This window comes from Macadamia integrifolia, chromosome 10 (assembly GCF_013358625.1).
Source record: "Macadamia integrifolia cultivar HAES 741 chromosome 10, SCU_Mint_v3, whole genome shotgun sequence".
Lineage (NCBI taxonomy): Eukaryota > Viridiplantae > Streptophyta > Magnoliopsida > Proteales > Proteaceae > Macadamia > Macadamia integrifolia.
Genome location: NC_056566.1, coordinates 27,272,662 through 27,293,806, shown reverse-complemented (window position 1 = coordinate 27,293,806; position 21,145 = coordinate 27,272,662). Strand labels below are relative to the sequence as shown.

At 37.7% G+C, this 21,145-nt stretch overlaps 2 protein-coding genes across 3 annotated transcripts; both read left to right on the top strand.

The window, feature by feature from the left end:
* Window positions 1-962: 962 nt before the first annotated feature.
* LOC122091600 (interferon-related developmental regulator 2-like) lies at window positions 963-11,909 on the top strand. Of its 2 annotated transcripts, XM_042661618.1 has the most exons (14): window positions 963-1,337; window positions 1,694-1,871; window positions 2,121-2,201; window positions 2,409-2,491; window positions 2,571-2,683; window positions 2,795-2,905; window positions 3,062-3,171; window positions 3,263-3,578; window positions 3,658-3,735; window positions 3,817-3,867; window positions 3,984-4,073; window positions 6,632-6,688; window positions 10,968-11,045; window positions 11,594-11,909. In XM_042661618.1, the coding sequence occupies exons 1-14, from the start codon at window positions 1,328-1,330 to the stop codon at window positions 11,642-11,644; spliced, it is 1,407 nt and encodes a 468-aa protein (XP_042517552.1). In that variant the 5' UTR covers window positions 963-1,327; the 3' UTR covers window positions 11,645-11,909. The 2 variants fall into 2 exon arrangements, with proteins under 2 accessions (XP_042517552.1, XP_042517553.1); XM_042661619.1 differs by lacking the exon at window positions 6,632-6,688 and having other exon boundaries at window positions 964-1,337.
* A 3,757-nt stretch (window positions 11,910-15,666) lies between these two features.
* On the top strand, window positions 15,667-20,862 carry LOC122092134 (BTB/POZ and TAZ domain-containing protein 4-like). Its single transcript, XM_042662458.1, has 6 exons — window positions 15,667-16,072; window positions 17,245-17,515; window positions 18,611-18,741; window positions 19,299-19,605; window positions 19,725-20,038; window positions 20,346-20,862. The coding sequence occupies exons 2-6, from the start codon at window positions 17,267-17,269 to the stop codon at window positions 20,479-20,481; spliced, it is 1,137 nt and encodes a 378-aa protein (XP_042518392.1). The 5' UTR covers window positions 15,667-16,072; window positions 17,245-17,266; the 3' UTR covers window positions 20,482-20,862.
* Window positions 20,863-21,145: the final 283 nt, after the last annotated feature.

Here is a 21,145-nt window from a genome sequence, read left to right as displayed (position 1 = left end):
CTACTTTGTGATCCTTTTATATCATTCATTTCCTTTAAATATTTTTTCTCTCCATTGTACAATAGGTCTCATTCTCATGACCATTTTATTTATGGCAAATACTCACTTATTGGTTAAACATAAAATTCATTATAAAATAATAAGATGCAAGGATCAAAAGGTTACTTTTGAGAGCAATCAATTTTGGGAAATATATACCAATGTTAAACATAGTCTAGACTAACCCAAAGGGATAGTGTAGTTGGTGAGCGACAAACTTGATACGACCCGTAAACTTGGACATCCTAAGTTTAAGTCCCACTAGGTACATCTTAGATCACTCACACGGGGTGTTTAGTGCTCTTCACTAGCATTAAACCCACCATCACAAACAAACCAATTGCGATGAACTTTATTTTACCTACCCGTCAATATGGTGCTAATATTGTTAACAAAAAAAAATGGTGCTAATAAAAAAGATTCCATTAGACACACCTGCTCTGTACATCATTCTTATTTATTTATTTATTTATTTGATGAAATGCTGTGTACATCATTCATATGCCCTTCTAAACATAGATTTAGTGGTCACAAACTCCAATCGGCCAAAAAACAGTGCGCAGTTTCATGTGCTTAATTTGCAGAGTAGCCACGAGAGTCACAAGACGTCGGACGCAAAGAGGATATACTAAAATGATACCGACCATAAAAATCAATGGATCCAATTATTTGACCGACATAACGACGAGATCTAAACCATTAGTTCAATTTTACCCTTACAAAGATCTCCAACTTGAATGACCGTTAAAATTGTTCTTACCCAAGCGTGAAAGAACTCTTTCACATTAGCCCTAATTCTAATTTAATATGATAAATCAAATCTATTTTTGGACGGTTGGATTGTGAGATTGACGATTTTTTACTTCTCAGACTTACTTTGAGAAAATAGGATATTTTTCTGGAGAAATATAAATATGGAATAAGGGGAGAGAGAAACAAAAGATGAGAAAAAGCGCGCTTTGACGAAGCAGGTTTGGTATGTTCTAATTTGTTCCAGAGGACGACGAAGCAGGTTTGATATGTTCTAATTTGTTCCAGAGGACGGAAGGCGGAAGCCCTGAAACAGGAAGGCGGAAGCCCTGAAACAGAGAAGTCTCAAACGTGAAGTTTTGAAGCTTTTCTTTCTTCCCTTGCACTGTCAGATGGATTTGCATGTACAAGTTATTTTCAATGAATTTGTTTCCGATCTAACTATTTCGTCGGCTATAGATTTCTACTTCACAGATTCCGCCTTTCATAGTAATTCAATTCAAGATTTTCGGTATTGGTTCTAACGAAAACAACGAAGATGGGTAAACGTAAGTATTTTTCATTCCATTTTATTTTCCTGTTCTTAAGAACAAATTCTGCTTATATTGTTGTTTGATTCTTTTTTTGTTTTGATCCGTGCGGATTACGTGATAATGTGGTTAATTTTGTTAAAGTTGGGGCGAAACATTATTACAAAAGAAAGTGCGTAGATTTGACGTTTAGCTGAAACGTTATTACAAAGAAAGTAGGTAGATTTGGTGTATTCTTTATTTAATTTGAACCAAAGAATCACCTTTTGGGAGTTTGCCTGGTTTGGTTTGGCGTTAGATGAATATTTTCATTTGTGTTCGGGTAATTTTCCAATTTGTGCATGTCTTTTAAAATATGAATTTCGTCTATGCAGGTAGTAGTCGTCGTAAGAATGCATCGATGTTAGATAGTGATGATGATGATACTCTTAGTTCGTCATCAACGGTCATGTCAGACCGGACGGTTCCGGACGTAGAAGAGTCGCAAGGAAAAGTGCAAGGTGGTGGCACCAAATTATTAGATGAATATGTGGATGCGTTATTTGAAAAGAGGTATTTTTTATTTACTCCGCAGGCCATGAACCGAATCATTTATTCCTGATGTTATAAAACGTGGCTCTGCTTTCTTGTGAATTATGTTTGCTGCAAGCAATGAGCTTGGTATATTCTATATGGCAAAGCCTTTGTGGTGGATGACCATACCCAATTGCCTTTATTGTTTAGTATTTATTATATCTCAGTAGTGTAACTAGCTCCTTAAGCTGAACTTGAATGCCAAATTTGGTTTTAACTTTTGATAAGGGGATCCACAAGAGAGAAGGCTTTGTCAGCGATTGTTGATGCTTTTACCAACAAGCTGCAATATCAATTTGTGGAGAAAAAGTAAGTACTCTGGACTTCATGTTGAATTTTGGCCGCTCCTAAATACACATCTCAGCTTTAACTTAGCTTTACTATTCTGGTTTCATATAACTTATTTAAGATTTACATATGCATAAGCATATCCACGCATAATCACGTGTATGTGTGCACTAGCTCGCACACATGTTTTTACTCTGATAATTCTGGTGATGTGATGGTTTCTTGCAGCTGTGTTACTCTTCTTCATCCTTGCCTCAATTCCATAAAAAGGGGATCAAGCAAAGAGAAATCTCTAGCTTCACGTGCCATTGGTCAGTTTTAACCCTTCTATGTAGCCCATCTATTTCATCACGTTCTTTGTAGAATTCTCATTTGGAATTTGGTTTGTAGGATTGCTGGCTTTGACTGTCGGTTGCGAGAACAATGCAGCTGAAATTTTGGAAGAATCAATTCCTCCTCTTTCTCAAGCTCTAAAATCTGGTTTAGAATCAACTCTGTCATCCGTACGTATGATATTGAAAGTAAACTGATTCATTCTAGGGATTAAGTCCAATGCATAGCTTTTTTTTTTTTTTTTTTTTTTTTTTTTAATTAATGTGGATTCATTGATGTAGGTATTTGAATGTTTGGCTATTGTCACTTTTGTTGGTGGAAATGATCCAGATGTGACTGAAAGATCCATGCAAATTATGTGGCAAATAATTCATCCCAAGTCAGGTCCTAACGTATGTATAAATTTCCTATGTTTGGTACAGATATAAGGCATTCCCTCTGTATTATTATTTAGTGATACTGAATGTACTAGTTTTCACTAGTAGCATTCTAAACCTTGACATTCTTTGCACAATGAAACGCTTATTTTATTTTGTTTCACACATCAGGTGAGTGCAAGTAAAATTGCACCTGCTGTATTAACAGCTGCAATATCTTCTTGGTCGTTTCTTCTTACGACTGTGAGTGAATGTAAAATAAATTCAAAAAGTTGGCAAGAGTAAGTTTGAATTTGAGCTCAGATTTCCCTTATTTTCTTGTTCAACATGAACCTTTGAGATGAAACACTCATGGTTTTGCAATTGATGCAGCTCAATTTCTTACTTTTCGAATCTTCTAGACAAAGATGATCGATCTATCCGCATTGCGGCTGGTGAAGCAATAGCTCTTATTTTTGAGATAGGACAATTAGATAAGTTATCTGGTGAAGACAGACATTCTAGTGATAGTCCAGTTCATGAAGGAAATAATTCCCAAGAAAGATATGCTTATATACAAGGATTGAAGGGGAAAATCCTAAGTCAAGTGAGAAACCTTTCTGTTGAGGCAGGTGGTAAAGGTTCAACTAATAAGAAAGATCTTGGCAGCCAGAGGAACTTGTTTCGGGATGTTGTTGAATTTTTGGAGGTATTGCTCTATTCTCAAATTAAATATTTAAAGGTGAACCTTGACCAGTATAATGAAATTAAGCCAAAATGAATGCCAGGATGGTTATTGTCCACAAACCTCAATAAAGATTGGTGGAGATATACTATACACATCAACATGGTCACAATTGATACAGGTAATGCTTCTGCAGTCTGCAATTCCTCCTAGGCTGTAAGTTCTGGACTCTTTTTTAAGCTCTCCGTTTCTGTTTTGACAGTTGAACTTTTTGAAGCGTTTCCTGGGAGGTGGATTTCCCAAGCACATGCAGGTGAATGTTCAGCAGCACCCCTTTGGGTTTTAGTTTTTTCCTGAATATAAACTGTTGCAATCTTTCATTTGTTATCTGATATGTAGCTTTTCAAATGAATTCATTGTTTTAAACAGGAAAACGAACTGCTTCACGATGTCTTTGAGTTCACTCCAAAGAAAAGACAAGCTTCAGGCGGTGAACAGCTTCTGACCAGTGGTCAAAAGGTGGATTTTCTACATATTACAATTATTTGCTTCTATTTTTTTCCCTTTGTTGTTTTCTGTCATGATTTAATCTCCAATTTAACTTCTTGCTGTATCCAGGCTAAGATTTTCTTGTCTGATATTCATGACTTTGATACTTATGTAACAAAGATGCTTTATTACTTAAAATTCTTTGGTGTCTGAGACCCTGTGTCTGTGCCGAACAATGAGACCCTTTTTCTATATATGCTTGTATAATTTTCTGGAGATCCACTTCAGATACTGACACCCATGTCACTGTGATTGTTTCTTAGATTATTACATTGGTTGAACTTGGGATTTGCTTGCCAGTTTTCATGATGTGTTTGGTCTATGCCAGCATATGCGTAGTTCAGTGAGGAGTTAACGACAATCAGATTTTTCTCAATGTCTGGTAGTAGGTGAATCAAACCCAATACTTAGACAGTGACTTACACGGCTTAACTTAATATGGACCCATGTAAGTAAATTATTGATTGATTTGATAATAAAGTTAAAAGGTATGCTAGGTAAACTGGCTTATTGCTGTTTCCAGGCAATAGCAGACCATTATTAGCAGGGTTTATGTAAAATGTCTGGCTACTGCGACGTTTGGGTCTTTGGAATGTTGCCTGGGTGGGTGATTTTGACCCCTAGGGAAAATTTTTGACGGATCACCCAAAATTGGCGTACAATTTTTTTTTAACAAATTTGCAGACATTTAAGAGTTTTCTTGACATCGATTATTCTATTCATTATAAGTGATTGGTGGGATGAAAAACTCTGGGCACTCAGTACTTTGTGATAAAGGCATTATTACCTGGCAGTATCTGTGCTTCTCAGGTGCATGTGAAGCAATTTATGGATGACGAATACTTTGTAATTGAACTAAGAAAATAAAATGAATGAAACTTAGAGGAAGTGAGGCTTTGATATTTTCCATAAATCTAGCTAAGAATGTTAAAAAGAAAATAAAAATAACAACTGAGCTGTGTTTTCTCTCTTATAAACTGAAGGATAGAATAATGAAAATATTAAATTCTACGTATGCATTCTTTCTATTGGAGCTTTTGGAAGTGAGTATATGATCGGTTTTCATTACTTATCCCAACTATTTGTAGAAAATATACCATTCACGCCGTATTGTTTGCAAAGATCTTTTGTGGGCCCCATGTGGATAGGTGACGTGAGAAAGATGGAAGTAGACAAGACCTTTGAGTTTCTAATTATCTAGTTGCTTTTTTATTAGTTTCTATTTCCTTGTAATGTTGCTTAGTTAATTGGAGAAGTTGTGAGGAATGACATGCATAGTCTTGGATAGAGCCTATAGGAAGACAAGGATCCATGTAGTCGATTCCATTTAGTTGAGATTCTCCTGACTTGCTGGGCTGTGCCTCTTTCCTTTTACTTTCATCTCTTCATTTCCCCCTGTTTTGTTTGGACCTCACTGTTCCCTACTTTGTTTTTCATGGATTCATGTAACCGACCCTATTAAGTTGGGATAAGGCTGAGTTGGTTGTACTGCCTAGTTAATAGCTAGCCTAAGTACGTAGGACTTTCTATTTCCATTGTCTAGTTTCTTTTTAAAAACTTTCTTGGCAGTCAAGTTACTCCCCCACTAAAGGAGCCTCTATTCTTGTTGTAAGTGTAACGCGGTTCCATTAACCTTGGCATAGTATTGTCCTCCTTGGCCCATTGGCCTTGAGGCTTTAAAACATGTTGTACCATGTTAAGGATGTTTGAGGTTATCAACTAGCCCAACAACGTCCTCTTAGGCGATGTGGGACTAAAGTTTATACACCCTCACCGATCTTCCAAACCCCCTGGTTTTACTTTCTGATCTGTGACTAACTGCCGTTGAAAAACCTATCATAAAAAATTATTTACCATTCAAAAGTTCAAAATTCTGGTTGAGCTACAATCAATTCATTGGATACAATCCCTTGTTACCTTCTTGCTCGTCTTATGTGTTAATTTTTATTTGGTGTGATGCTGCTTGATGCAGTTTCTAGGCACCAGTAGCAATGCCAGGAGAAGAAAAAGAAGGATATGAACTAAGCATCCCACCTAGTCCTCGATTGGAGTCCCACCTAGGGAAACTAGGAATTTTGAAGTTCCTGAGACCATAAGCCATTCTTCTTCTCTTGGCATTGCTACTGGTGCCCATCACTGCTAGCCAATCTTTGGTATTTGAATGATGTCCTAGTTTCCTTGTGGCTTCTTTTACTTGGTATATTTATAATTTGGTGAGTGATTGCCAGACTAGTGTCACAGATCAGCACACATTATAGAATATGTTGTTAACTTCTGTTTTATCAACCGTATTGTCTTGTTCTTGTTTCATTTTCTTTGATGTATTTATAATTTGTGTTGTATACTTTTTTTGAACTGGATTTGGTTGTTGAATGGTGAAGACAGGTTTTCAACCTCAGCCTAGTGTATTAAAAAACCCATGGGCTTTCCCATTTTAACAATATTTTTATCATGTGATTGCCCCCCCCCCCCTTTTTTTATGAATATTTCATTCCCTTTTGCCTTTCTCCTTGATATTTTTTTATCAGCTGTCCAGAAAAGCCATGATACATCTTCCCATTGTAAAACATGAAGCTAGTTTTCAGGTACATATACAAAGCTCCTTAAAGGCCGTGCTTCCAGTTGTGTCTTTAACTAATGTGCATTAATGTCATGTTTTTCTGGGCTTTGGTGTAATTCTAGTTCTTTCTTGTAGCCTTGGATGCTGCTCCATCTTTTGTCCCCTACTGAGGATTGTATTCTTTCCATTCTTTCTCTTTTCTAGCAAAGTTTAAATTCATTTTCGTCCCGCCCAACCAAAAAGCAAAGAAAGATGTAAGATGGATGAATCTCAGTTTCAGCAGACCAGCAGAGTATTAAACTAAATGCATCTTTTTCAGTGATTTGGAGTCAGGTGTTCTTGGGCAGGTCCATGTTGGGACTGATTTAAATTACCTCAGGGCGGGCATGTTGAAAAATTTAACATATACGGTGGTCCTAGTCATGGTGCATGTTGAAATAACCTAGAGGGTGGGCGGTTGATTAGGTTGTACTGGTGAAATTTAAAAAATTCTTCGCTCTAAATCTCCAAGTATGTGATTGCAAATAATATGCGGAATATAAAGATAAACATAATCACAAATGACAGAGATTTATAGTGGTTCGGCTGAACTTGAGTCTAGTCCCACTCCCTATAAGTACCCCTTACAAGTGGAACTTGTAAGGTATTCCACTAGCTCTTGTATGGTAGCTGGGGAGGAAACACCTTCACAACTCTTTTTACAGGATAAGAGGATCTTTTACAAATCCCTTTTACAGGTTGAGAGGGACCTTACAAATCTCTTAAGGATAAGAGAATCCTACACACTAGCCTAATTATAGTCTAGACAATGTGTAAACAAACGTTCAAAGTGGAATAGAGAGTTTTGAGTATTACCTTGTGTGGTGCGTGAAATGCAAGTATGCAACAATAAATGAGAATGTAGCTAATGCACCTTGATGTCTTCCAAAGGGTATGCTGAGTAGTGTGGAAGACTTGAATAGATCACTTGAGTTCTTCTTTGAAGATGAGCACAAAGAACAAAACACGAACTCAAGCAATAATCACATTTTTCACTTTTATCTCTTTGAGTATAAAGCTCAAGAGAGAATTAATTATGTTTTTAATGATCCATGAGTGAGGTATTTATATGGGTGATTAAGGGTCTTAATTTTGGTAAGGAAATAATTAAGATTGAACAAAAATTGTCTTAACGAGTTAACGGACACTTTTTAGCTCTACCGGTAGGATCATATATCCTTTGGGGCAATAGATCCGGTTGGATTTGATAAACTAGCTGTTGGAAATGTCCATAGGCCATCTGGTAGGGTGCTGGCAGGGTCCGGTTGGCTACTGTTGGCCAAAGCCTGATGAGTCCTATGTGAACAGAACTTTACCGGTAGTTATCAGCAGCCTCCTGGATTATGGCCTAGCTGAATTCCTTTACTAAAAGAGTCGTTACATCCTCATATGGATTCGGATTGACCCGATCCAAGTTGCAGTACAAAGTGTTTTATGATTCAATCATTATGAATGACTAAAATACCCTTAAGTGAGTACCTTGCTGTTAACTCATCAATAGGGGTGTGACTTGGCATAACTAACACACTATAGGTCTAAAGGCTTAGTCAATGAGCACCACCTAGAGTCATACTAAGTTACTTTATAATGCATGTATACAAAATGTAATGTGGTGTAGCATATGCAATGTGTGTTATTACATAAGACTCTACACATTAGGTCTTCAACTTGACTTCTTGTGGATTGTCTTTAGCATATTCACACCATCTTGTACATTTGATATCTTCGAGTCCTTGATGCTTGAGGTTTCCATGATCTTCAAAATATTTTGTCTTGACACTTGAGGTCTTGAGGCCTAGCATCATGAGGACTTTGATACATGTGTCATATTGAGAACTTGCCTTCACAGATAACTTGGTAGATATTTATTAGTATTTCCATTTGTTTGTTGTTATTAAAACCAATATGGTAGTTAGTACTCTGGAGGTGAGTGGGTATCCCCACCACCTGTATCAGTTATTTCATTGAGTGTGTTTATGTGGTTACATTGATTCCCTTCTTTTTCTTTTGAGTGGGAAGTTTTATGTGTTCCTTGATATTCAACTTATTTCACAGTGCAGTTCTAGTATAGATTAATTCCTTTTGTTTCTTCTTTTTATACCCCATAACCTTTTTGCTACTAATGCGTAGCTTCATACAAAAGTTTGCCTGTCTCTGCTATTTTTTGGGTCCCTCAAGCAAATTTTTGGCACTGTCCACTTGCTGTTAATTTCTTGATTTTTGTATGGAAGAATGGGTACTTCACTACAGATTGCGATCATGGTTGGTAAGTGCCACCTGATTCCGATTTGGATTGTGTTGGATCCCGAATTCATTGCGACCTAGTGTGATGCGGATCCGGGTTCCAAGAGATTGAAATCGGATCGCTTAGGGCCTTAAGCATAGAACCTTCGCTCCAGATTTCACGAAGAACTGGCAAGGGCCGTAGAGATCAGTTCAGATTCGGTTGCAGGTATTGCTCAGTTCAGATCTGTAAGTTGCAGGAGTCGCTAGAAACAGGATAGCACATCGGCAGCAACAAGAAGTAGGGAAGAAAAGAGGGAAGAAAAAAATCAGAGAGGAGAAGAAGAGAAGATTTCAGAGATAGACAGGGAGGGGAATAGTATCCACGACAGCCATGGTTCTCACATAAAATTCTCAACCAAGATTAATTCTTCAAAAACTAAAACTGAAATTTTAGATTGTATTACATGACTACTTAAAGGAAAACTCAAAGCATCACAATGGTAACTAATTAAAAATGGAAACTAGCTTAGATAGAAACTGAAATAAAAATCAAATCTAAATAAAAGATTGCCAATCTAATTTCTAACCAATAAAGGAAAGTAAATAAAAAAAAATCCCAAATCAAAGAGATCCCTTCCATTGCCCAACTGCATCATAGTGTCTGCGGGTTGAAGTTGGGAAACAGCCTCTCGGCGAAGCGGGGTAAGGGTGCATACATTATGATCCTCACCAGACCCACAGTGGTGGGAACCTTGTGCACTGGTTATGCCCTTTTTTTTTTTGTTTGAATCCCGAATTCACTAACAGTCTTTACTCTGTGGGGTTTTGGATCCTTGAAATTGTTATTAGTGCAGGTGAAGATGCTGTCAAGACTTGGTGGGGGTAGGTAAGATGAATCTTAGGTTCAAATTGTATACCCCTTACAGTAGGAACTCAAGCAAACCCTAAAACAGAATTTAGGTCCTCAGTAGGGTCAAAGTCAACCTTAACCGACAAAGGTCAGATTTTGTGTTCACTAGTGTTTGAACAAGTAAACCCCAAAGTACAATGTTTTAAGGGTCACATTCAAAATAATAATCAAACTAGTTTTTATGTTCAAGAACAAAACCCAAATTTTGGGAGAATTATTGCAGCCACTGATCAGCAGGCCTGATCTGCATGAAATCCTGGTTGAAGGACCTCCTTGAATGGCCCAAAGTATTGGAGAAATCTGATGACAGATTCTCCAGTACAGCAAATCTCTTTTTCAGTAAACAAAGGCTAAAAAACAGAGCAGCTGCCAGGTTTAATGGGGAGAGTTCTGCTGCGTATTCAATCCTCAATATTATAGCACTAATACAGAAACTTGAGAAGATGATCTTCTTCCACCAGACTCAGTTTTAAACAGTTTTTCACTAGCTTGAATTAGAACAGATATGCTTTATTCACTCTGCCATTGGTATACAAAAGGGAGAAGGGGTGGGGCCCGGCGGGGGACCTGTTAATGCTTGCACATCCTCTCCATTAATTCCCAAACCCAAATCGAAAGGAGGGGGTAGGGGGAAATACATCCCTGCGCCAGATTTGCACAATTATACAGAGAGAAGACTGGGAGCTGAGCTTATATTGCTCTCGCTGCTGCTTCTTGTCTCTGTGGTGTTGACGATGAGGGAGAGGAATGGCTGAGCTCTCCTCTTTATTTTGATAGCATTTTGTTTTTTGGCCCAAAATACTATTTTATCCCTGAATCGCGCACATGCTCAATGAACAAGATTCTTACACTTGGTCTGATTCATTGGAACCAAAGAACTGAACCAGATTACCAAATGGGATTCTATTCTTGAATCCTTTCAAAGAAACCAAAATCCCTTAGAATTTATTCTCTGGAAGGCGCTCCCAAACAAGGCCCATGACTCTTTAATTTTCTTTTACTGGCTTCTCTTCTTTTATGAACCATCAATTTTTCTGTTAGTCCTATTAAATATGTGTTCTCCTTCCCCTTATTTAAGTAGCCTTCAAAATGATGGCACTAATATTTGCGTGTTTTACCCTGTTTGCAGAGGTTGTTCAAGTCACCAAATTCTGTCGTCAACAAGGCCAGGACTCAATTTCTGAACAAGCAGCGTATGTTATCTCAGGTAATTATGGTAATAAGTTCTGATAAACCAGTAGTATGAGGAATGCTTAATCATTGTTTTTTATGATTCTTAGCTGCTTGAGATCAATGATCTTAATTATCCAGTTAATGGGTTAGTGCAGATAGATCGTACGAGAATTAGGCTAGAAGGGTTCCAGACTCTACCCATTCTAAAGTTGGACATGTTGTCAACATAATCTATCAGTGATATAAAGTTATGGCCAATTTGATGTCACCATGTGAACTGAACATAACCGAACAGGAACTGTTGAAAACTCGGGGGCAGGGAGTGGGGGAAGTGCAAACATGGTTGCCCTTGTGGTTGTCATGGCCGTCAAATTTGACAGCCTATCAGGGTGCCTCATATATATCCAATAATCAGTCTCTGGCTGAAGTGGCAGGCATGATGGAAATTTTTTTGATTTATAGATTGTGTGGGGACCTTAACCCAGGTGGCAAAGAATCAGTAGTTATGTTATAGAGTTCAGTTTATTGTGGTATTTCCATCTTACTAATCCATGCCAAATTCTTTGATAATTTTGTGTGCAGGATAGGAATGCTGGGCACTTTGCATTTTGTCCCGGGAGTGAGGGGGCTTAAAATGCAGTTGGTTCGAACAATGGGCTATGATTGTCTCCAGGAACTGTAAATTGCATTATTATACACCATATGATTCCCCTTTTGGTGATTGTATTAGATGAGTTTAGAGAACAAAAGGTAAGCATTCATTATATTGATATTTATGGGCGTTAGATATTGTCCAATGTGGAAAGATCGATGAAGAGGACAAATATTTTCCAGTTTTGTTTGGAAATAGTTGCAGTCTTTTTGGCTATTTGCTGATTGAAGCATGTCCTTTTCAATCTTTTGATGCATTCTTACTGCAAATTTGAAGTGGGCTTTATAATTTTTGGAGCTAAGACATCTTAAGAGCACTCGTCACCTGGAATTGCAGGGTGGGCAATTTTGAACTCATATGTACTTACCAGTTTGTGAGTCTTCTCTTGATGGATCACAATGTCATCAAGAGATGAACATTTAGATATTGTTTACGGTTTCAAGGTGCTATGTTTCAGTCTAGGGCATGGATTGGAGGAGAGGAGGTTTGTAAGAAAGGAAGAGGCCACAATTTGTTCATTGCTTCACCAAGTCTGCAGATTAGGCTAGATTGAAAATTCCATGCAGTTTGGATCAAAGGTCTCCCCATTTTGTCCACGTATGAATATGCAACAAGTAGTATATAGTATCCCCTACTTCTTGTCAAAAAAAGTGAAGGGGTTAAATTAAGTTATATGTTCTAAATACAGTGAGGAACATTCTTATACAAAGGGATCAACATGGCTTTCTATTTTTAATTTATCAAAACGTTCTTGTGGCTCTCATTTGAGTTATTTTATTTATTTTTTATTTTTAATAGGGAAAAGAACGCTCCTTGGTCGCAAGGCCTAGGTGTCTAAAAAGATCCAATCCTTGTTGATGCCGATGTGTGCCCCTCATTATCCCACACAGCGCATCAGGGAGCACTTGCGGTCTTCATGATAGACAAGCAGGCAAAATTGAGCAAAGGGAAAAAATTTCCCTCCATGCCATTGCACTATTTGCCCTCTCACATGTGTTTTTATTTATTAATTATTTTTTTCTCTCTTAGTTTCATGTGGGTTCTATATGGGTGATACCATTTTTCATACTATTCAGTGCACAAGGCTCTCGCATGTGAGGATGCCGGGGGTTTGGTCAAAGATTCAAAACTTGAAAATAGTTTCATTTGCCCCTCCCAGACATTGTAGTAGCGGAAGCCTTATGCACTGAGTTGTTCATTTTTATTAATGTGACATGAGATATTCCTCTCACATACTCTCCCTTTAGTAAATTATGCTTTAATACTTCTTTTCTTTAAATTGAGCTGCAAATGGTGGACACTGGCTTAGCCCACTGGTTGCATCCTGGGTTCAGTTTCCAGGGCCAAGGAATTCTTCTTAGTTTCGAGTCCCACCCCACACAAAGGAGTCCGGATCAAGTCCTCATACGAGAACTTGAGTTTCGATTCTTGTACAACTAAGAGTTGGACATATGTAATCTACTTTTTATCTCTCTTAATTTGTTGACTACCTATTTTTTCCTATTTTCTCTCTTATTATCTTTTTTCACACTCCCTCTCTCTCCTCACGGTTTATCATAAATTTTTTTTTTCATTTTTCATTTTAATTATAATTTAACATTCGTTTATTATGAATCCTACAAAATAGATTTATTTTAATCCTACAAAATAGCTATTATTAATCCAAAACCAATAAAAATTAAGGGATACTTTTTGCCCACCCTCTTATCTCTATTTTTTTTTAAGTTTATTCTCTCTCTCTCTCTCTCTCTCTCTCTCTCTCTCTCTCTTTATTTTAATTAATATTTTATTTTAGAACTCACTTAAAACTGGTCTACACCATACCAATACAAAACAATCAAATCAAAAAAATCAAAAAAGAAGAAATTTTTATTCATCCATAGAGGACGGTTCACCGACCATCTAGGGCTTACAAATCCCTATAGGGTTTTAGTACTGATCCAATTGATCGATATCAGATTGGATTGAATCAATATCTTATTGGATCAATATTGATATTGTATCACATCAAGAGAGAGAGAGAGAGAGAGAGAGAGAGAGAGAGAGAGAGCATTTTCTATATGTATTGACGGAATCAATTAATTAAAATAAGAAAAAAAAATAGAAAATATATATATATATATATAAAGAGAAATAATGTATAACATTTAAGTTGAGTAGAGAGATAAGAGACATTTAAGTAGGAAGAGAGAGATAGAAGTGATAACAACTTTGTAGGTAATTTCAGTAGTAATTTTTAGTGGATTACAAGTGTCAGCAAAAGGAACGTACGAGAACCCAAGACCAGGTACTCGTACGAGGACCTGATCCATGCTCCACACAAAGCACTGGTTGCCATTGGACCCCCACCTTGGGAAAGGCCTAAGGCAACAGAACAATGAGATGATGATAAGATAGAGGAAGAAAATGAAGGCTATAATGAAGAATGAGGACACTGGAAGAACGTTGTCTATTGATGTTGCTTGCCCCTGCATTGTGTTGAAGTGTTACTTGCAATGTCACAGTACAAAGCAAGGATTTAAATCATGTTATCGGGATCGGTATCTGTTCCAGCCGATAGTAATATTGATATTGATGTTGATATGAATCATTCAATATAGGTCATATTGGATGGCTTTGTCCTAATTTTTGAAAGGAAAACAAATAAGAAGATGAAACTTTATGGACTATTTTACCCTCAATATGGATAAATACACTGCATTGATATTAGTATTAGGTACCAGCAATACTGATACGTAAGGACCAATAAAATACTGATAACTTGAACCATGGTTGTAAATGGTTTCATGTGACAGATAACTATGCATTTTTTTATGCACTTATCACAATGGCAAAATATTAACTCAAAACAAATAGGAAAAACTGTTCAAAGTTCGATTGAAAATTTCATTAAAATTACAAAAAGAAAAAAAAGAAAAAAAAAAGGACAGGGATGCCTAAAAACAAAATAATAATAATAACTTCTTTGTAATTTGAATTGCTTCTTCTACTTATTATTAATTTTTTTTTATATGAAATTTTATAAATGAAACGATGACAATATCCTCTCACATGGAACAAGCATGTGGCAGTTCTTGAAGTGCTATACTTCACTTGCCATGGTGAGGTCTAATTTTTACAAGAGAGAGGATCCTCTGACCACCAAACGGAATAAGAGCGGCGCATCGATGAGGTGTGATAAAATTGTATCGCACATAAGAACAAAGTAAGATCATTTCATGTGAAAAAGAGAGGTGGACAATGAAATAATGGCAGACCCTATCTTATCGGCTTAGAAAACATTTTTCCATTTAACTATTAGGGAAAAGAATGCTATGATGTGGACCCTATGCCCAAAAATAAGAGGGTGCAAAATTATCACCCTACCCTTATAAAATAAACAAACTCTATCATTTTGTTGATGTCCCTTCACACGTTTTTATTGACCCCACCCTCACACTAATGCGAACATTACCAGGAAGTGATCTCTTACCCTGACGATTAATCACGAAATGGAGTTAAATATGGAAGGGAGCCACCATTGACACCATTGTTGTTGAGTTGGAACCCTAAATTTGGAAGGCCGCTAACCCCATAGGTTGGACAGTCCATCCTAAGCTGGGTCCCCAGCAGCCACCCTTCAAGTGACAACTAACAGGTGTTTTTTTGGGTACATGACAGTTAAACAAGTTTCAGAATTAGAAAGTAATCCACAGTATTTCGGATTTTTAAACATAGATGATAAGAATCAATAACAATAATTATTATTCTAAGAGTCCAATCAAATCGTTAAATCACTTTGGGTCTAAGTGATGGAAAACTTTGGTCTCATCCAACGGTCACATTTTCTTGAAATGTTCCAATACTATGATACATGATTTGGCAGATGACTATCGAACGGCATATAACGAAGGGCGTACATGAAAGGGACAAAATCGTTGCGCATGTTATCATGAACAGAGAGTTACAATCTGGTTAGTTCGGTACGGCGGTTTAGGAAGCCTGTGGTGGACAGATCGATCTCATCGTGAATGTATTCAGAAACCCAGACGCGGTTCGTTCCAATTCTTCGTCTTCGGAAGCGGAAAAATAGGATAGTAGATAGAGATAGAGAGATAGAGAGAGAGAGAGAGAGAGAGGGATGTTATCCGTAGTGTTGGGATTCTGTAACAAAAGCCCAGTCGACCGCATAACCCAATGGCGATCTTTAAAACTGCTTCCGGCCTCATTCCAGCCCCATTTCTTTTCTTTCTGCAAGAGAGAGGGAGAAAGATAGAGCTGGAGAGAAGAAGGGTTAGCTGGTAATCGAGGCCGGGTTGCAGTTTTAGATAAATTGGTCCGTTCCATGGCGAGGATTCTTTGATCGTGGAAGGATCGGAAGGGAGTGATTCTCATACTGCTTCGTTCGGGATTTCTCGGATTTCAATAAGGTAATCCTGATCTTTCTATTGAATTTTATATTCTACAGGACTTTCTTTTGCCCTTCAATGAATGGATTCACATGGGGTTGTTGTTATAATTTTCATAATGAATCGGAATTTTGCATTGGCTACCACGAAATTTGCTACTCAAAAATTGATAGAACAATAATTACAATGTACAGAGAATTGATGAAGAAATTTGTGGCTCCAGCCCTCTTTTTCTTTTAAATAAATTTTAACGAGCAGGATTGCTAAGTATAAAAATTCTTGAATTATGGTAACTGATGCTTATCTGTCATTTAAGCTCAGAAGATTTTATCTGGTAACAAAATTCATGTACATGCCCTCCTTCATCATTTTTCTTGAGAGACCCTGTGATGGTCTTAGGGGGCAGGTGGTAAGCTACTCTCTGTATTTGGTCCTCAAACTGCACTTTTTCATCCTTGGGGAAGTCATATATGCACTTCAGAAAGACCATGCTCCTGATTTTAAATGTAGAAATCACACATACAGAAAGGATATAATTATTGAACCAATTAACTCTCTATTTTAACCTTAATAATGCATCTGCTCAGAGAGAGAGAGAGAGAGAGAGAGAGAGGGAGGCCTGGGGATTGCTTTCTTCTCTGCTGTAAATGAAGAGACTAAAATAGAGGAAGTAATGCCATGTAGCAACCTGTGTTTGGGCTTTAACTTAGAAGCATAGCAGAGGATGCGTAGAAGCATTTGATTTCAGGTACCAACTAAGTTAGCTTGAGCCAGACTGGTTGGACAGGCTGTTCACTTTTCAAGATAGCCTATGCATTTATTAATGAATGTATGTGATCTGTATTCTGAGTGATAAAGTACCCCAGTGGGCTATTGAAATAAGGATGCTAAAATTAGGAATCCAGAAATATTTTAAAAAATAAAATGAATCCAAACATCTTTCTAAAGCTTCAGCGTTTCTTACAACCTTCAATGTGGAAGACTTCTATTTGCATGTCCTTTCTTTGGAGGAGTGTGGATCCAGACTAAACTGGGCAAGTAATAGTGGCCGAGTATTTCACCAGTTTGTGGGAGATGCACTCTAGTCAATAGAGAGAATATTTGAGAAGGGTAATAGGGTAATCAGAAAATTATTATTATTATTATTATTATTTATAGTATCATCATCATCATCAGTATTGTAACATGTGCAGGAGCTTAGACGGGGTGACAGGGATGAACTGTGAAGTGTCTCCTCAAGCTGACAAGAAGACTTACCCGGAGGCACCTCCATTTCCTATTTTCATGACTTCTGGTTATCATGAAAATACATTAGTTGTAAATGGAGTACCATTAAGGGGATACACATGCGTACCAGAGACAACTCAAGATTTGTGGAAACGTCTCTACAGTGATGGTTATAGAGCAGATGTTTCTATCCTGACCGATAACGGTGGTGTCATTAATGCACATGCTAGCATTCTTGTGAGTTCCTCTTCTTCCTATTGTAAAATAATTAGCTTTTTTTTATGCTCTCTGACTAGAAATGACTAATTATTTTGAAGCCCTTCAAGTCAGGGATCCTTCTCTTTGTCTCTTTTTCAATGGAATCAGAAGAAAAATGATTGTGGGTTGTTGGTAGTCTAGAATATTTCTCAGCTTATCAATCTATATTTACAAGAAAATCTTATTTTGCACTTGCAGCATTTACCAGTAAGTGCCAACCCCCTTGATCACCCCCTTCCAGGAAGCAAACAAACTTTTGAAATTGCCTATCCTTAGAATTCCCTCACAATTATTAAACTTCCTCTACCATTTTCATGCACTTCTACAAGGAAAGATTTCCCATAACAATCCATTCTGTTTCTGATCTATTTTGTGAATTGCCTAAAGGGTTTTTTGAAGGGCTTTGGAATGTGATTTATGAAGTGCCCTATGTTCAGTTCAGGAGAGCATTTAGAGAGTTGGTAGATATTTTCAATGATGCTTTTATTTCCAAAAACAGTTGAGAAGAAAATAGAAAAGAAAAAGGATTTAAACAGAGATGTTGGATTCACATCAGAACCTGTTTAATTGCTTCATGCAAATTCACTTTTCAATGCTATACTGCAAGGATGGCATATTAGGTATCTTGCCACTATATTGTACTCCTTGTTCCATTAGCTTTCAAGATTTGCATATGAAATGAAAGATGATCTTCCCAAACAAGGGTTGTCCGACTCAGACATTTTTCCATACTAGTTTGCCTTAAATCTTTGACTGATTGTTCGTGTTATCTTTATGTAGTTTCAGATGAGACTTGGATTTAGGTGTCCCCTTTATTGTTTTACTTCTATATGTCCCTCGCACAGAGTAAAGCTTATCAATGATCTCTCGTTGAAAGATCTGTAGACTATCTATCATCTGCCGTTGGATGATGCAACATGGTGTCCATTGGTTGGACTGCTTGTGTCTAGTATGATAAGCATAATTAACACTGGCCTTCATGCTTGTTAAACGTGTTGGATTTGGGATATAAGCTCTATTCTTTAAGAGTTAAGTACAAGACTTATATCAACCAAATGGGATGTGTACCAACAGGGCATGGCTTCTCCTGTGATGAAGAGCATGTTGAAGCGCTCAAGAGGTCGTGGTCGTCGGCGATTAATCACCATTCAGGGTGTCCCGCATCAGGCAGTCCAAGTATTCCTTCGATTTTTGTACTCTTCCTGGTAAATCTCTGGTTGTTTCTTCTTGCAGTTTCCTTCTCATATAGATCATATGAGCAGGCATCTAAAAGCTGAAGCACTTTATCTTGGTCTGTGTATTTTAGCTTACCACTGGCTGAATAAGACTCGCATAGACCAAATGAATTAGAGGCTAGGAATTGAAGCATTTTATTTGTAGTTTATGGAGTGTGAATACTTTATGATTCCATCCAATTTTACCAGTCTTATATAGATTGGACTTGACATTCCTCAATTTGAACACTGCTTTTGGTCTTGAGTTTCTGATCTGACAGTGTTGGTGCTTCCTATCACCGGTTTAAACTTCTTTCGTTGCAAGCCAAACTACTCTGACATGTTCTAGGAATTTCTGTTGTTACTGTAATGGTACTGGCATCAACAATAATTATAATTAGGGTGATAATAAAATGTAGCAGCAATATTGCTTATAACTAATACTGCTTATTTTTCCACCTCCCCAATGCCAAGAAAAAAGAAGCATGTTTGTTGTTTATTACCAATTCAGCAGTACTAAACTTTATGGTAATATGTTTGGCTTGTAGCTATGAACAAGAAGAGATGACCAAATATGGCTTGCACTTGTTGGTGTTGTCACATGTGTTTGTGGTTCCCCAGTTGAAGAGAGAGTGTGGGCAGCAACTAGAGCAGAATTTGCTCACTGTGGAGAATGTGGTTGACATCTTCCAGCTTTCACTTCTCTGTGATGCACCTCGACTCAGCCTCTTTTGTCACCGTCTGATCCTAAAGAGTTTCAAGAATGTTTCTGCAACTGAAGGATGGAGAGTGATGAAGCAAAGCCACCCAAAGCTTGAGAAGGAACTGTTAGAGTCAGTGGTCGAAGCTGATTCGGTGAGAGATTTCTTCTGATGAAGGGTTGTGATAAGAAATGTTCAATTTTTTGTGCTCTTGCTATATCCCCCTGTAGCATTCTTTTACTGTAGTTTCTAAACCTTCTGATTTTCTTTCAGAGGAAACAAGAAACGGAAAAAAAGCTGCAAGAGAGGAAGATGTACATGCAATTATATGAGGCAATGGAAGCCCTTGTTCATATATGCAAAGATGGATGTCGGACTATTGGTCCCCATGACAAGGTTTTGAAAGGGGACCAAGCGCCTTGTAGTTTTGCAGCATGCAAGAGGCTAGAATTGCTCATTCGTCACTTTGCAGGCTGCAAGATGCGGGTCCCTGGTGGCTGCGTCCATTGCAAGAGAGTGTGGCAGCTCCTGGAACTACATTCACATCTTTGTGCTAAACCCGATGTGTGTAGGGTTCCATTGTGCAGGTTCATCTCATCCCATATCTTCCTTCCTTCCCTCCCCTTTCCCTTTCCCTTTCCCTTTCCCTTCCTTTCTTTCTCCATGAACCACTACTCTTTCCTATGGTATGGTGGAATGATCTGTCTCAATCTTACAGTAACAAAGAAAAGATTTTTCGTTATTCAGAGAAAAAGAAGAAAAAAGAGATGGTTTCACCACCTGGTTGATCCCAGGTTTATAGTTGGATGTTACACTGTAGAATTTGCCTTGTTGTTTATTGCACAGCTAATATAAACTAGCTTAAGACTCTAAAGGAAGACACTGCCATTGCAGGAATTTTAAGGGGAGATTGCAAAAACAGAACAAGAAGGAAAATATGAAGTGGGAAATATTGGTGGAAAAGATCTTGAGTTCAAAGAGCATTGCTGGAGCCCCATATTTTTCATCGGCAAATACTGTCTGTGCTTGAGAAGGAGGTTGGTTTCTCCTTATACAAGATCCTGTTGTAAATTGGGTTCACTGCCTATACTCTCTGAAATACATTGGTGAGAACAACGATATCTCTTTGTATTGTAAAGTAATGAAGCAGCAGAGAATTCACTTCCAAAATTTGGCTCCAACGCCCTTTGAATTTTAAAACTTTTAATGGCAGATGAGAAAAAGTGGGATAAAAAGGCTGATGAACTATAAAATCCCAGACGGTGATGGGGATCTCAAAATTTGAATATGGCATAAGGGGATGGCTGCTTCCTTTCTCTTGAAGAGTGGAAATTGGAACCCACCGTATTCTCCATAACCCCACCCCCTTTTCAGTGGAATTAGTTCAGCATTTCATGGGCATCAAGATCTCTTGGGCACAAACGTTCTAAACTCATAAGCATGTGATCTTTTTTCCAGATAAAGAAATATGTATGATGGATGTTCCAAAAGGAAATACAAATCCAAATGTTCCGTAAACCTAAATTCTTTCTTACAAGTTGGGATCCCCACGCCTGTACCTGGAATCTTTTCCACCATACCCTTACTGTCATGAGGCAGTTTGTCTATGATACGAATTCAGTGTCATTTAGTTATGGCTAAAGTTTCAGACCAATCCGACATCGATGCTTCAAGGTGGAAAAGATTTCAGTTGC